General features: G+C 40.9%; 1 protein-coding gene across 1 annotated transcript in view; it reads right to left on the reverse strand.

The window, feature by feature from the left end:
• Positions 1 to 8204: 8204 nt before the first annotated feature.
• The window catches only part of RCBTB1 (RCC1 and BTB domain containing protein 1), a 60756-nt gene continuing 50737 nt past the window's right edge, over positions 8205 to 18223 (reverse strand). The window contains exon 12 of the mRNA XM_049778788.1: positions 8205 to 8926. Within this exon, the coding sequence (XP_049634745.1) occupies positions 8786 to 8926 (141 nt within the window). The 3' untranslated portion in view covers positions 8205 to 8785. The remainder of the gene's footprint in view (positions 8927 to 18223) is intronic.

Below are 18223 nucleotides of genomic sequence, written 5' to 3' on the forward strand. Positions count from 1 at the left end.
AACAGTACTGTAAACCATGGTGCCTAAAATTTAAACACACGTGCGCATATATGCACAAACCAATATTGTCTCATGAGTCTGTGAAGTTCGGTTTTCATCAGTTCTTCCCATTCTTGCTAACTGGCTGTTTACTGCTTCCCCTACCTAGTATTACTTTAATTCCTGACAGCTCCACTCAAAAATAAAAAAAAAAGTTCTTTTTTTAAGTAAACTGGATCATGACTCTCTTCTTTCCCTCCTGGTCATTTCCTGTCAGTCTTTTGCCCCACAGCCCTCTCCCACTCAAGTGGCAAAGTTGGTTGTAAAGCCACAGTAGGTACTCCAACTCTAAGAGCCCTTCCTTGCATTAAATCCCTATTATGAAGTCTTACAAACTGCTTCTCTTGCAGGTCTCATGACACCTCTTTTCCCATTTATTCCACCTGAGCGTACTTTGCCTCAACTGTATCTCCACATTACCTATCATCAGACCACTAGAAAATAAGCACTCTGAGGGCAAGAATTCATTATGTTTTGCTTACTTACTATATTCTACCTTCCAGTACTCTCTGGTTAAGTGCATAAACTGTGTTTTTTTTTTAATTGGTTTGGGGCCATATACCATGAGTGCTTAGAGTTTATGTTGGTGGTCAGACCATATATGGTGCTGGATATTAAATCAGATTTGGCCACAAGTGCATAATACCCTGTACTATCCTTCCGCAGAACTGTCACTTTGAGACTTGTTCCAGCCCCAAATGCCTTTAAGTAATAATAAACTTGACTAGTCTGCTTGAAACCAGATTAACCTGTCTATACTTACATTTCTTGTCAGCACAGTACCATACAGTGCAAACATCTTCAGGATAAACATTTACATTTCAAGTAAGATTCTGAATAATAACATAAGTGGGGGCTGGAGCAGTAGCTAAGCAGAAGGGTGTTTGCCTTGCACATGGCTGATCCAGGACAGACCTCGATTTGATCCCCGGCATCCTATATGGTCCCCCAAGCCAGAAGCGATTTCTTTTTTTCTTTTTTCTTTTTATTGTGACTTAAGTTCATTTACATAGAATTATTTACGATAGTGACAATGAATGAAGGGCATTCCAACCACCGTTATCCTCCCTCCACTCTTGTTCCCAGCATGTCTCCCACATCTCCCTTTATTCCCCAGAATCCTACTGCAAATGGTCGCCGCCTTACAGCTTGTTATAGGTTGGGTATCTATTCTGTTTGGTGTTCTGCTCTGGTCATTTTTAATTTATACTACATGTTCATATGACTGGTCTTGGTATCATTTTCCCCCCCCTCAATTTATGAGGCTGAATGATTCAAAATATGCTATTCTGTTGGAGGTTAAAAGGTTAAGGAAAAGAGGAGAAAGAATTTGGAATCAACTACTAAAAATAAATAAATAAAATAAAAAATCACCTAATAATATCCACAAAAGTGGAAAAGAAAAAAGTGGAAGAAAAAGGAGAAGGAAGATAATATCAAAAAACAAACACAAACAAAACAACACCAGAAAACGTGCGGCAGTGGCAGGGTTTGTGTTACCCCACCTTTTTTTTTTTTTTTGTATAGGCACAGCAAGTATTGGGGAAGGAAGGAAATTCCCGTGGCCTAAGAGATTCAGGGTTTCTCCATTCTTAAAGCATATTGTCTGGGCCCGGAGAGATAGCACAGCGGCGTTTGCCTTGCAAGCAGCCGATCCAGGACCTAAGGTGGTTGGTTCAAATCCCGGTGTCCCATATGGTCCCCCGTGCCTGCCAGGAGCTATTTCTGAGCAGACAGCCAGGAGTAACCCCTGAGCACCGCCGGGTGTGGCCCAAAAACCAAAAAAAAAAAAAAAAAAAAAAAAAAAAAAAAAAAAAAAAAAAAAGCATATTGTCATGGGAACAACCACTAGCTCCATACCTTCTCATTGCCATATCCCAGGGTTTTTTTTGTTTTTGTTTTTGTTTGTTGTTGTTGTTTTTTGTTTTTGTGGTGTCAGAAACCTTTCTTCTCTGTTCTGGATGAGAAAATAATGCCACTATAGCAAGCAATCTTGGTATTTGTGCAGGTCCTAGGACAGGGCCTAGGATAGAGTTGGTGCGTCCAGTTTTCTGTATCATGTGCTCCATGTTTTTGCTCATTCCCTAAGCTGAAGTCTAGGAAATTATGGTTTCAATGGTTCTGCTCAGTCTCTGTTGTCAGAATTGGGCCTCTGTACTAAGAAGTCTTGATTTTTGTAAAAGACCTGGGCTATAACCTAGGGTAGGGTTTTCCTTAATGGTCTCCAGGTAGGTTCTGTTCAGTCACAGTTGTCAAAGTCAGTTTTCTGTAGTTAGTGCTCTTATTTTTCATAGTTCAAAGGACAATACTTCTTCTGATTTCCACTTAGTGTTAGGTGATGTGATAGGACCTCCTGGTCTTAGGTCAAGTTTTCATTCCCTTGCTGTCCTTGTCATATTAACACTGGCACAAGTATATCTCCCAATGCAGCTTAGTTCCTGGTGTTGTTGCATGGGTGTGTTTCAGTTCTACGTCTGGTATCTGGGATTTGAGAATGAACTAACACTGTCCAATCTCGTGGAGACTGAGTTGTATCCACATGACATACCTCCAGGATGGGAGGCACCCTTGTATAAAAAGTGTGAGTTTAATGGTCCCCGGTGCCTGCCAGGAGCTATTTCTGAGCAGACAGCCAGGAGTAACCCCTGAGCACCGCCGGGTGTGGCCCAAAAACCAAAAACCCAAAAAAAAAAAAAAGTGTGAGTTCTTATCCTAGAAGATAAGATCTTGTATCTGAGTCTAAGATTCCCCTTATTTACTGTGCCTATACAAAACTGTGTGGTGTCCTTTTGTATTGCTGGTGCTATTCCAGGTAAGGATGACAGACCACACGTACAGGATGTGCTTTTATCCCAGGCAAGACGTTTTCTTGGTTTTTGACCAAGCAGCACCAAAATTGGTGAGGGTAGAGATAATATATATAAAAAAATAGATTATATAGATAAAATTGAGATATATATAAAAAAAGGAAATTGAGAAGAAAAAGGAAGAAAAGGTATTTGAAAGAAAAAGTGATTGGGGAGGCTATCTATATGTTTAGGAATACATATCTTAAGATACATTTTTAAAAAAGGTATTAAGCTAATGTAGGCAATATAGGCCTCCCAATTAGGTCTTCTGACATATTCTTGTGGGGAGCGAAAGCCAAGGTACTTTTTCGTATCACAGACTTTTGTCTAGAGTTTAATATATGATTTGAGGCATTTCAGAGTCCTATAGTGTCTTTGAGCTAGGGGTTTTACTGCAGCTGAATCCGGTATCATGCAATGGTCCACGATTTGAAGAGGGTGAGAGGGGTCACAAGCTTGAATCAAGAGGCTTATTGGTTGTGGTTTCTTGCTGAGACACAAGATGAGGGATCAAGAGGGTGTCTTTTTTTTTTTTTTTTTTTTTTTTTTTTGGTTTTTGGGCCACACCCGTTTGACGCTCAGGGGTTACTCCTGGCTATGTGCTCAGAAATCGCCCCTGGCTTGGGGGGGAAGGAGGGTGTCTTTCATTGAGGAGCTGGATGGTGGTCTGTTGGGAAGGAGGTTGGTCTTGGTGCCTAACGAGTTAAAAACTGAGGGTAAACAGGTTTAAATAAGGGGGAGATAACAAATCCATTTGCGCCCGCGCGCTTTTGAAAAAGGTTGAGATAAATCTGCTTTGGCTAGCTGTCGGGGGGTTCTTTGGCTAGCTGTCCAGCCCAGTGCTCACCACATGCCTGTGCAAGGGACCAAATTCCTGGCGTGCAGCTTCTCCAGGCCCAGCTCTGCCTCAGTTGCTTGTGAATGAATGGATCGGGGCGGAGTTTTGCTTCACCCCATCCCATCCCCCAAGGCCCAGGTTTCCAGATCAGGCCATGGAGACCCTCTGGCGTGGGGGAGTCTGGGCCCCCGGACTGACTGGCAATCCGGGGGTTCTCTGGATAGCTGTCCAGCCCAGTGCTCACCACATGCCAGTGCAAGGGACCGAACTCGTGCAAGGGACCGAACTCCTGGCGTGCAGCCAGAAGCGATTTCTAAGCACATACCAGGAGTAACCCCTGAGCGTCACTGGGTGTGGCCCAAAAACCAAAAAAAGAAAGAACATAAGTGGAAATATGCAACAATATAACTGGTATTTTTTCTCAGCAATATTCAATTCAGATTTCGTATCTAACATTATGAAGATCTTACATTACAATTCTAATGTTTATCAGTCTCTAATTCATAATCTTTTGCAATCTGGGTAGTTCCCAAATTTCTGATTACCTGAGGCACTTAAAATTTTTTTGACATATGGGTCCAGAGTGATAGCACAGCAGTAGGGCGTTTGCCTTGCAGGTGGCTGACCCAGGTTAGACCTGGGTTTTATCCTGGTCATCCCAAATGGTCCATCGAGCCTGCCAGGAAAAAATTTTAAAGGTATTTTCCCTTGTCTAAATGATTACCTGAAAACCACCTTCCTTCCCTAGTATATCCAACAGCAAAGCTTCTCTGAGTAATATCTAAAGATCTCAAGACACTTATTTAGATGAAAGCTTTGTCTCCCATTTTATTTCACATTTTAATGTTGCTCACACTTGGTAAACAGGCATAGAAGTAATGTCTCATAAGAGGCAAACATTGGGCAAAAACATCCGGCTTGCAGTTCAGCTATCACTGTTGAAAAACTATAATCAGATGGTGTCATCTGATCCTAATCCCACATACCTTATGGTACAAACTAATAAAGAAAATGGATGGGCAGTGCAGGGCCAAATGCTTAATGCCTTGGGAAAGAAATATTTTCAAGCATATTTTTACCCCTTTGCCAGTATTTCTTCCTAATGGATTCTGGCATATTTTCCTCCATTTATAGTCAAACAAACATATGGTAGGCTCTGGATACTTGTTCACCTCCCCTCTTAAACCTCTACTTCTATCACTATTATTTGGGGAAGGAAGCAAAAGTAATATTAATGTTAGTATTCCTTATACTGCAGAAATCTCTTCAAACAAGTTCACTATGATGAGAAGCTGTTAAACTTACAGTTAATGCCTAGTCTGCCTCCTCTCTTCTAGAACATTTGAGGGCAGGGAGCAACACCCAACAGAACTCAGGTTACTCCTGGCTCTAGGCTCAGAAATCACTACTAGCAGGCTCTGGAGACCATATGGGATGCTGAGTATTTAACCTGGGTCTGTCCAGGGTCGGCCATGTGCAAGGCAAACACCCTACCACTGTGCTATCATTCTGGCCCTCTCCTAGAAATTTATATTTTTTTGAGGATAAGTATATCATTCATTTTATTTAGAGGTATCTCCAAAGGATCCAGACCTTTTCTTCCTACTGTAACAATTCAATCGTATTATCTTTCAGTAATAATAAAAACAAAGGGTTTCTACAGTGTAGTGTAAAACACTTGACATGCTCATGGTACTGTAAACCTGCAAAGATATAGTTGTAACAACAAATTTTACCATACTAACCACGATTAGTTTGTACAGTACAGAGACCTTAAGTACATTCACAGTATTTACAATTGCTACCATTTGGTCACAGAACTCTTTCATCTTGCAAAACTAAACTTTATTAAACATTAATTCTGTTTCCTCCTCCCAGCCAGTTACCAGCAACAACCTTTTCACTTTGTCTCTTTGAATTTCTATATTGGTGGAATTTTTTTTATTTGTTTTTGGGCCATACCCCGTGGTGCTCAGGGGTTACACCTAGCTCTGGGCTCAGAAATTAATCGTAGCAGGCTCGGGGGACCATATAGGATTCCGGGAACCAAACCCAAGTCCATCCTGGATTGTCTGCATGCAAGGTGAATGCCCTACCGCTGTGCTGTCTCTCTGATCCCTATCAGACACAGACTCTTTCAACCCCTGTCCTACTGGCTTGTCCCTAGTTTTTGTAGCATGTTCCCCCATTTAAACAGTTTCACATATGGCCCCTTGGAATATCCCAGGACTGGAATAGTCCACTGGAATAGTCCTATGGGACCCAGTTGGGAAATGCTGCTCTAAGTAGCTCAAGTAATTGGATTCACATAGCATCGTCCTCTATGACCATTTGTTTCACTGAGAAGAATGTCTTTATGTTCCTCCAACTACTGCATGTCATAATTTCCTTTCTCTTAAAAAGGATGCATATTACTGTGCATATTACTGAATCGAGGGAAGGGGAAAAAAACAACAGTACATGCTTGTTGTAACAGATTATTTTATTAATATGTCATCCTAAACATTACATAAATACAGCCTCTGTTCTACAGTATCAAACATTATTCCAGTAAGAAGTTCAAGAGTAAGGCCAGGGATGTAGCTCAGTGGTCCAGTGCATGACTTTGCATGTGAAACCCTGGGTTCAATCCCCAGCGTCACAAAAAGGAAAAAGTTCAACATAACATTTGGGCTATTTTGAGAAATATTAATACTTTGGCCTTTATTACATCAGCTGAAAAAAAAAAGCAATTCAAAGAATAATTTTTATCTCCTGATATGATTAACAAAACCAAGTAGAAAAATAAGAGTATTTAAAAAAAAGTTAATTACTTCTTATAGGACTTACTCCTATTTTCTTCACTACATTCATACACTAATTAGTCATCTATTTAACATGAGAAATGGTTTTCACCTACAATAGGAACTCAGTAAATATCTGAATGAATGATCTATAAAAATGGTTTTACTATTTTTATTTGTGCTGGAGGGAAGTTATTGTTTCAAGTAACAGCAATAGTAAACATAATGAAGTTCTTGTTTGTGACAATTATATACCTACAGTGATTGTTACAAATACTACCCATTGTAGTTAATAATAAATTAATGTGCATTTATCAACATAGGAAAAATTTTACCTTGCTGCAATATTAATTCTAACAAATAATTCTCTGGGCTTCAATCATTTGCAAAATGATCAAAGCAAGGAGGGGGCTGCCGGGATGCTCAGCATTGTGCTTCATCACCTGCCCATGAATTTGGGCCCTTCCTCCCTAATTCTTCCCTTTCTCTTCCTAACTCATGATACCCATCATACATTTAAAAAACTTGTTTAAAATAGTCACTACAGCATTTTATCCTTCTTGCCAATTAGGATCTAAACTATAATTTGGCTTTCCATCTAGACATAGGGCATTCAACAGGGAAGATGGCATGATGAGACTGCACTGTGGGGCCGAGAGAGGTGCAAGAACTTTGTTCTCATGGGGCTGGAGCAGTGGTGCAAGCGGTAAGACATCTGCCTTGCCTGCGCTAGCCTAGGACAGACCTCCATTCGATCCTCCAGCATCCCATATGGTCCCCATGCCAGGAGCAATTTCTGAGCGCAAAGCCAGGAGTAACCCCTGAACATCACCAGGTGTGGCCCAAAAAGGAAAAAAAAAAAAAAAAAAAGAACTTTGTTCTCAGAGCAGATTCAATGGACACAGATAAAACTTGAGGCAAATCACATAACCACAAATGTAACAAAAACAAATGAACGAGACCAAAAAACCAAAAAGGCAATAAAAAAAAAAATCAAAAAGATGATTTTAAATAGGAACTTTTCAGGAAAACCATCACTTTGATTCTTTTAAAAAGTTAAATGGCGGGGCCGGGTAGGTGGCGCTGGAGGTAAGGTGTCTGCCTTGCAAGCGCTAGCCAAGGAAGGACCGCGGTTCGATCCCCCGGCGTCCCATATGGTCCCCCCCAAGCCAGGGGCGATTTCTGAGCACATAGCCAGGAGTAACCCCTGAGCGTCAAACGGGTGTGGCCCAAAAACCAAAAAAAAAAAAAAAAAAAGTTAAATGGCACTAAATATCATACCCCAAAACAAAAATAGGAAAAGCAAAAGTTGGTGACATTGGATATTTGAGGTGGAATCAGGTCTAACTAAATCTCATAAGTTCCATAAGGAAGGTGGTTTTAAAAACCACTTCTTTGAGTTAATTATCAAATCTGATTATTTCACAGCCATGATTCAGGAAGCCAAGGGAATACTAAATGTGTCATCATTTTCCTCTTAGGATTAGCATTTATACAGGGAAAGGAGACAACTTTATTATTTTAAATAAGTTCTCAAATTTCATCTTCATAAAATACCTTTAGATGGTAACAGAGATTCTAATTTATAAAACTTGTCCAAAGGAAGTTTATCAACTTTTTACAGAGTATAATTAATTTACTACTCCTATGTGCTTTTCTTAAGTCTTAAGAGAAATCTTGGCTAATCTAGAAATTTATATCATAAATTATCACTTCAACAGATCTGACTCATACTCAATTGGATATTATTTTGATATACCATGAAGTTTAAAAAAAGTACAAACACAAAAACAAAAGCCTTCAAACAATTGTAACTATCCCTTTACAACAAGGCTATTCATGAACAACTAATGCAGAACTTCAAACTCTTGACTTTTCCAGTGGGGTCCCTACATCAACCACACAATTCACCAACTAGCTCAACTCCTGGTACATGGAAAGGGTGTTGCCACATAAACCTGGAGAGTGGCCACAAATCCAAGTTCAGATGTTCCTCTCATCAAAATCAGCAACTGAGAATGACCTGCTAAACTTTCAAGCTTTTACCATGTTCCAGCTAAATGCAAGCAAGGTCACATTTACAATATCACATCTGGAAACAGAAATCAACGGTTCAGGAAAAGCTGTACAGCCTCCACATAGTCTTCCATAACGATGTAGAAAGGAACAGCCTGATGGGATTGTTACCTGCAGAATCTCATGTCAGCTTGTGGGGCCCAAAGGACATACCATCACCTGCCCCAGAGCACTCACACAAACCCCAGCAGCCTTGGGCGTCAGTTCTTAAAGGCTCCACATTTACTGGCTTTAGCAATGAATTCCTTTAGCAGAGGGCCATCCATTTGCCAAAATGCTGCAGTCTGTGTGACTTCTGTCAAATGATTGATGCAAAACTTAAAGCAGAATTCTTCTAAATCCTGGACACACACAACAGAAATAAAGAAACAAGAAAAGGCCTTTTTAATTGACTTTGATAGAATTACTTATCTCCAAATCCCTCCCCATCCCTCAAGGAAATATTTGAGGCCTGAAACCTCATATCAGAAAAACACAAACCGCTGACTCACAACAGGGAAAGACAATGATACCCTAGCCTGAGTCCAGCTCATCAACACCCACATTCAATCTAGAGGAGGAAGTCGGGTTGGGACCGCAGTCATCCTCAAAGCACGGCTTTAAAAATGCTGAAAACAACTTGAATCCATGTTTTTCTAAACTCAAAATGTCACAGAAAGTAATTAAAATTGAGTTAAGGATGAGAACTACAAGAAATGGAAAAGGGACAGAGATGAAATCAGTCAAGTGTGGCACACTGAAAACAAAAGCCCGAGGATCATAAAACCACATGAATTCACTCGCCATGATTTCCTAAATAAAAATGCCTTCATTTCTTAAGCCACAAACACACACAGATAATAAAATTCACTACAACTTGCACCATAGTAATTTCTCCTAGAGTCAATCCAGAGAGCAATATATATATAAAAAAAAAACCACATTTTTCAATCAGCAAATGGAAGTCATCAACTACCAACATTCAAAAATGGTAAACCAGAACTATGAAACTATTTCTATTTACACTCAAACATTATTTCATCCCCAGCTATTCTTTCTTTTTTGAGTCATCATTAATTACAAAGTTATTCATGATTGAGTCATAAGTATACAATGTTCCAACACTAATCCCTTTACCAGGCCTAATTCCCTTCAACAATGTCTCCAGTTTCTCTCCCACTCCCCTGCCTTCCTTTGCGGCAGACACTTCTTTTTCTTTTTTCCACTTAACACTCTATAGTTTACAATACTATTATGACACTTTAGTATTCCCTTTCCTATAGTCCCTAACTCTGTACCCCCCACTCTCTGCCCCATCTCACCTCACCTCACCTCACCACAACCTTCCTACTGAAATCTAAAGAACAACTCTGGTGTTCTTTGTTCTGATGTCTATGGGAATTTGTTATTCCCTTATTAAGGGAATAAATCCCTTAGTCCCTAAGGGACTAAGGGAATAATTCCCTTATTAAGGTTTCTCCACCCTTGAAGTATATTGTCATGGGATTAACTATAGACTCCTTTCAGGTTCATTTACTCTCCCCTTGGTGCTTTTGTGGTGTATGGAAGACTTCTGCTCCGCCCTGGGTGGTATCTGTACGAGTCAAGGAGTTGAATTTATGATTATGTCTTTCTTAGTGGTTCTAGAAGTTCTGTTCCCTCAGTGTCGTTTTAATCCGTCTTCTGTGGTTGGCGGTCCTGGTCTTTGCGCTGATCCTAGGAAGGGGCCTGGGATAGCGTCTTTCGTTATGTTTTAAGTGCATGGAAAAAGCCCTCCTCAAACATACAGACATAAGCTCCTTTTCTGTTCTTTCAATGCAAAGAAACAAATACTTCCTTATTCTTAAGTCCCTCTCTATCTACAATATGTCCCTTTCAATCTAATGAATACAACAAAAGATAACACATGGATAATAGTCAGCTACTGCTAAAATTTTGTTTTCAAGATCCTTCAAAAGAATTTAAAATATTAGCATGATCTCTGGATATTTTGTTTGCTTGGTTTTTTTTTTTGGGGGGGGGCACTCCTGGTGATGCTCAAAGATATCCATCAGGAATCACTCCCAGTGGTGCTTGGTGCTTGGAGATTATAAGGGATACCAGAGATAGAAGCTGGGCTAGCAGCATGCAAGTCAAGTGACTTACCTACTGTATTATTTCTCTGGCCCTAATGATTCATTTCCTTTAATAAGAGACTCTCAGTGGGATCAATTTATATTTGAATGCTCTGTATTTGATAAAGTGTTAAACTAGATATAAAATATTTCCTCTTACATAATTACTAAAAAAAAAAAAGCACTACTCAGGGCTGGAGAGATAGCAAAGCAATAAGGCTTTTGCCTTGCATGCGGCTGACCTGGGATGGACTTGGGTTAGATTCCCAGCATCCCATATAGTTCCCGAGCCTGCCAGGAGCGATTTCTGAGTGCAGAGCCAGGAGTAACCCAAGTGTTGCCAAGTGTGGCCCCCCAAAAATAAATAAAATAAAAAGCACTACTTTTGGTACCATTATCCAATGGCAGCTAAATAGCTCTAGGGAGGAGTGATATTTTGTTATTTATCAAAAACAGAAAACAGGAGCTGGAGAAATGGGCTTTTGTTTTACATGCAACCAACTAGTGTTGAATCCTTGGCATGCGATAGGGTTCCCTGAGCCTGCTAAGAGTAATTTCTGAGCTCAGAGCTAGGAGTCATCCCCAAGTGCCACTGGGTGTGACACCCTCCCCCCAAAAAGCGGGAATATTTAAATGTTTCTCAAAATCTTCTGTTTCATTAAAACTAGTAAAAAGTTTGATAATATATTCACAATGCAAAAAATTCACAATAAGGGGCTGGAGAGATAGCATGGAGGTAAGGCGTTTGCCTTTCATGCAAGAGGTCATCGGTTCGAATCCCAGCGTCCCATATGGTCCCCCGTGCCTGCCAGGAGCAATTTCTGAGCATGGAGCCAGGAGTAACCCCTGAGGGCTGCCGGGTGTGACCCAAAAACCACAAAAAAAAAAAAAAATTCACAATAAGCAGTTTACTTTAAAATATCTTCACAATAGGGGCCGGAGCAATAGCAGTGGTATGGCTCTTGCCTTGCACGTGGCTGACCTGGAATGAATCTGGATTCAATTTCCAGCATCCCATATGGTCTCCCAAGCCTGCCAGAAGTAATTTCTGAGTGCAGAGCCAGGAGTAACTCGAGTGCCACTGGGCGTGGCCCAAAAGCAAAAACCTTCACAACTAATATGTCAACACATATTTGTTCCAAAATTTTCTTCTTAATAGAAAGAATAGAGGAAAAAAATTCTTTCACAAAATAATGGACACAAGAAACAAGTAATTTCCATTTTCCTGCCAATTTCAGCTCAGAATGAAGAATTCATTAGGTATCCCCAAGTTGAGCATTGAAGTAGCAGGTAGTTTTGGTGTTTGTCCAGTTGGTTCTTTTGGTTTTGGGGGGGCAATGCCAGGAGGCACTCAGGGGTTACTTCTAGCTCCACGCTCAAAAATTACTTGGCAGGTTTGATACCATATGGTATATGGGGATCCAACCCAGGTCAGCTGCTTGCAAAGCAAATGCCCCCTCTGCTGTGCTATCACTAAAGACCCTAAAATAACAGTTTATTTTCAATCTGACTTAGGAGGTCCTGTCTATTGATAAAGTGGGTCCAAAAACTTTATTAAAAAAAGATATCTGGGGGCCAGAGCGATAGCGCAGTGGTAGGGCGTTTGCCTTGCACACAATTGACCCAAGACAGACCTCAGTTCAATCCCGGCATCACATATGGTCCCCCAAAACAAAAAAACAAACTAACAAAAAAAGATATCTGCACTCGAATGTTCAATACAGCACTATTTACAGTAGCCAAAATCTGGAAACATCTAAGTATGCCTGAGAATAAATGAGTAGAAGCTATGGTATAGCTACACAATGGAATAATTACTCGGCTGTAAGAAAAGATGTAAGAAAATGTTCAAATTTCTCTTCCATGGATCTGGAGGGTATCATGCCAAGAAAGGTCAGAAGGAGAAGGGAGGACACAAAATGATCTGTCTCATGTGTGGGATTTACATAAAGAAACATAGTAGGGGAGTAACAAATGCCTAACAGTGACAAAAAGAAAGGCCATTAGTAGAAAGCTTCCCACCATGGAGGGCAGAGGTGGAAACGGGGATTGGGTACACTGGAATGATGGTGGAGAAAAAGGAATTCTCTGGTGGAGGTGATGATGCTGAAATGTTTTATGCTTAAAATCCTGTCACTAATTATTATAAATCATGATGCCTAAAGTAAAATGTTTTGTTACTATGTTCTAGAACAGAGTGTATTATATGTATTAAAACTAACAGAATAAAAATAGTTATATTTAAGAAAATTATTCTTTTACTTTTTTGCCTTTTATTTCTGACTTTTTAAAATATGTCCTTTTTATTTTGAATTTTGGGGCCACATCTGATGATGCTCAAGGGTTATTCCTGGCTCTAAACTCAGGAATTACTCCTGGCGGTTCTTGGGGGGCCATTTGAGATAGTAAGGATTGAAGCTGAGGTCAGCTGTTTGCAAGGCAAGTGCCTTACCTATAACTAAACACATAGAGCACATACTGTTTTCCCTAATCCCCTAATAAAAACAAAGCACACCCTCTTTTAATTACCTAAACACACAGAGCTCACTCCCTATGTTTCCCTAACCTGACTGGCTGAGACCCATTTTAATATCCCATTCCCACCTAAAATAAAGTTAGTTATTTCCCCCAAAAGTGGCTTGTGGATGGTTTATAAGTGCTCTACATGTCCAGAATCTGACCTCACCAGCACTATCTACATCTGGCACCCAGAAAAGGGACCTGAAAATAGAGACTTCAACACAGGGATGAAAATGGTAAATAAAACAACATGTTTTCCACCATGACAGTCCCTACGGCCGAACTGAAAGCACCATGCCCTTTATCATGCCCTTTACTGGGATGGCAACACACACACACACCATGCTACACCATGTTGCTCTGGTACACTTGCCTGCATTTTACACTCTGGACTATATGTGTCAGGCTCTCTAGAGATTCTCCTGACTCAGGCCCGAAGAAGGAGGATAACATGTTCTCAATCTAAAAGTCTTCCCAGGGTCAATAATTTACCATTCCTACTGGCATCAAATCAAGAGACTCTCATCTACAAAGTATGACTTAACCTCCAGTACATCAGATGAAGATATATGATGAGCCAGCTACCACCTCTTCAGACTCAAGAGTCTGAAAACAACTCAGTAGAAATGCTCTCCTCCTCTCCCCAATCATTCCCCCCCCCCCCCATAGAGATAGTCCTGAGAGTAGCTTACAGTTAAAACCCTTACAATCCGTATTTCACCTAGGTCTCAAGAGCTCTGCCTTTCCTTCCACATCCTTCTGGAGGATAATCAGCCTCCATCTTAAACATCAGGCACGTGTGGATGCATGGTGGCCTATGCATGGCAGAGGCAAGCTCAAGAATTGGGCCAACTCCACAGAGATAGAGCCTTTCCCAACCCCACCCATTCAAGAGCACCACCAGGGTCTGAGGTGCAGCAGGGAAACCACTGGGCAAGAGATTGTCACTATGCCTCTGGTAATCCTATTTTGAGAAACTAAAGGAGGGGCCAGTCCCAGGCCTCACTAACTCAGGTAGATGTTTTAGTTGTGGTGAATTGGGCCATTTCCACAGGGAAATGTTGGACTCCTCCTGACCCTGCCCCTCTTGAGACAGCCACCCAATAATCCTTTTTTGGGAAAATGTGTGAGGGGCCAACTGCAGGCTCCACAAAATTGGGACACTCCTGACTACACCCACTCATCCCGAAACTTGGCTATAGAGCTACAATCAATAGATTTGCCGTAACCTACCACCGAGACTGCTACCTTGGATATTTCCTGTCTTGACTCCAGTTACAACAGCACCTGCCGAGTGTCCCTACAAATTAAAATCTAGAAAAAAGGGCCTATCCTGCCAGGCACTCTCAGCCTACTCTAAGGAGATGCAGTCTGACTCTTAAGGGAATCACTTCATGTTGGGGCAATAGACTCTGCTTATGCTGGGGAAATAATCCGGCTTTTGAAAAAGGAGAGCACATTACCCAGCTCCTCATCTTCCTTTTGTTATGCCTAGGAGTGGAGGTTTTGGTAGTACTAATCCCCTAGCAGTCTTTGCAGTTCCCTGTATGTTTTGTATAGGATATCCCTTTCCCTTTTGGGAACTGTGGATAACCTAGCCTCAACCCAACTCCCAAAGAACGTCTCACTACACTACCCATATTACTATTAGAGGTAACAGCCCCTCCTTCAGCATTCCCAACTCAAAGCTCAGTAACGTGTTCCTTATCCTTGAAGGGGATTAAGCCTGGATAGCCCAACGCTATTAACCTCTGAGTCTCAGAGAGAATTGAAAATTTTTTTTCACACCCACCAACAACTCCCCAAGAATTGAAATTTCTTTATAGCCTGGCTCCAAAATTCCTATATTTCACGATTTGTTCCTGGATAAAAAGTATGGTTGTTGCTCTTTGCTATACCCAGGTCCCCACAGCAGCAAGTGCTCAGTTATCTGGCCCATTAGAATGGCTTTATTTATACAATAACCTTGTATCCTTGTGCCATACTTGGAGTTAATAGTCAACCTTATAATTAAAAGGAGACTGCAAGTGCATGCTTTACTGGCCTATGAATCTCATGTCATTGTCCTAACCATACCTAAAAAAATAAAATTAAATCCATTTTGCCCCTCAGTGATGTTCTTCAAAGAGGTTTGGTTGACTTCTCAGGAGAAATGTCTTTCCACTATCCAGCTGGAAAAGTTTGGCATCTTTTTCAAAAGGACTCTCTTTGTAATCTCTTCTATCATTCATTCCTCCCCTATTCCTAACACTCAGATGTATTACATTGATGGTTCATCCACAAGGAAAGGGGATTGTTGGCCTTTCTCTGATCACAACAGTGTTTACCAACTACAATTCTGCCCAACAAGTGGAACTTGCCACTTTAATTTATCTACTCTCCCATGTGTCAGGCCTCCCTAACATGGTGAGTGACTCAGCCTATGTGGGTGGCTTTTTCCTTGGAATTGTCATTGCATCCCTAAATGTCCATAACAAAAGTTATTCAGGAATTACTTCAGAAATTATAACTATTTTACGAAAATGCTTTAAACCCATTTCATCATTCATATCAGATCTTATTCTGGTCTCTCCTGGCCAATGGCTCAAAAAGACAAAACTGGTTGCCTAGTAGTGCCTGTTTTTATTTCTCCTGTAGAAGAGCATCAGGCCTACATAAAAAATGCCTACATAAAAATGTACTGCCTTCATGTACATTATCACATCCCTTAAGATAAGCCAGGCAAATTGTACTGCATGTCCTTAACACTGTACTCCTCATGTGGCTGGAGCTAAACACTGAGGTCTTAAGACAAATGAATTAATGACAAATGAACATTATACATGTTAACCTTTTTCCAAACAAACTTTTCTTCAAAGTTGTTGACACTTATTCTTGTTTTTATATAGGCTGTCTCTATGACTTCTGAAAGAGCCAAAGCCATTCCTTTTTGTTACAATGTTTTTCTATCATGGGTGTTCCCCATACCATCAAAACTGACAATGGCCCAGTCTACACCAGTAAAACCTTTCAACTGCTCTGTCCTGAATGGCATATCAAACACATAACTGGTATTTCCTATAATCCTCAGGGACAAGGCATTGTTGAACATGCCCTCAAAACTCAATTATTAGGGGCCAGAGAGATAGCATGGAGGTAAGGCGTTTGCCTTTCATACAGAAGGTCATCAGTTCAAATCCCAGCATCCCATATGGTCTCCTGAGCCTGTCAGGAGTGATTTCTGAGTGTGAAGCCAGGAGTAACCCCTGAGCACTGCCGGGTGTGACCCAAAAACCAAAAAAACAAACAAAAACTCAATTATTAAAAAAAGAAAAGGGGTATGCCGCTGCTTGATTTATCCAGAACATAATTTTCATTAAATTTCTTAAAATTACTGCATGGCAAGCCCCATACAACTACAAAACGACATTTTCAAGAAGACGCGTAGACTCAAAAAATAGTCAATTCACCTATCTGGGTGAAAATCAACAATGAATGGATAGCTGGTAATCTCCAAGGAAAAGGCTAGGCTTATTATTTCCACAGATGGCAGCCCCACCAAGAAACTATGGGTCCTACTATGCCTGGTCAGAAGTCAAATTCTTCAAGACCCAAAGGCCTCTAGCTCTTTCAACATGAAATCAAATGTGAGAACTAACCCTAAGAAGAGAAGCTGCTCTTAGAACCTCCAGCACCTTGGTTATCCCCAAATAATGGCATTCTTGTCCTGTAGCGATATGTCAGTTTTGGGACAAGAATGAACACCTTCCTTTTTAACTTTCCTCTAGGTTACTCTCTTGATCCTCTGTACATCTGTCATTTTGTTGCTGATTAAACTGTTTGTTCTACTGTGAACAGGTCTCCTTCTGTTCTATGTCCCAAACTTTCTAAAGATTTTACTCAGAAAAATCTATGAAAAAGGAACTTGAATACTTCTAGACTCATTGCAGTGCCTGATACTCTAAATTCATGTTAAGGTGCCCAGTGTAAGAACATGTAGCAACTTATTTTCAAATTCATTATCTTTTGGGTTTTTTTGTTTGTTTTGTTTTTGGGCCACACCCATTGACGCTCAGGGATTACTCCTGGCTATGAGCTCAGAAATCGCTCCTGGCTTGGGAACCATATGGGATGCTGGGGGATCGAACTGCAGTCCATCCAAGGCTAGCGCTTGCAAGGCAGATGCCTTACTGCTTGCACCACTGCTCTGGACCCTATAGTCAATTCTTAGATCTGTTTATGTGTATGCCTTACCTCGAGCGCCACCGCTCCGGCCCTTATTTTCAAATTAATTATGTCAGCAGAAATATTCCAATGTTTCTGTTCAGAAAAGTCTGAAAAAGATCTTTGTGATATGTTCAGAGAAAAGGATATGGAAAAGGCTGATTGCTTTGAGAATGATGCATGTGCAATTTAACCTATGGTGATTTTACAGCTAAGTCTACCTTCACAAACAGTACTTCTTAGAAACTCATCCCTACCACCCTAGACAGCCAATATAATAGCTGTAACAAATTGAATCGATCAACTCTGTATGTGCATGTGTGTATGTGTGGTGGCCAATTGTAGTAATTCTTTTTATTTTCGTTTGTTTTGTTTTGTTTTTGGGCCACACCCATTGACGCTCAGGGGTTACTCCTGACTATGCACTCAGAAATCACTTCTGGCTTGGGGGACCATATGGAACGCTGGGAGATTGAACCTCAGTCCATCCTAGGCTAGCACGGACAAGGCAGATGCCTTACTGCTTGCACCACTGCTCCGGACCCTATAGTCAATTCTTAGGTCTGTTTATGTTGTACCTAAGCTATTCCCCCTACTCATTCCTGCTGACAATATTCCAGATTCGTTATTTTCCTATTAAACCTCACTACTTCTGCAGCCCAACTCCCCTTGTACTCTGGAGCAAAAACCCCCATCACAAACCCTTTCAGCCTTGCATCACCAGAATAAGAGACCTGCCATCTACATCTGGTGTGCCTGCCCCCATCACCCTCTCATGCAACATCATGGACATCTGGTGTCTCCCATGCCCCCCTCATGCAG

This window comes from Suncus etruscus, chromosome 8 (assembly GCF_024139225.1).
Source record: "Suncus etruscus isolate mSunEtr1 chromosome 8, mSunEtr1.pri.cur, whole genome shotgun sequence".
Lineage (NCBI taxonomy): Eukaryota > Metazoa > Chordata > Mammalia > Eulipotyphla > Soricidae > Suncus > Suncus etruscus.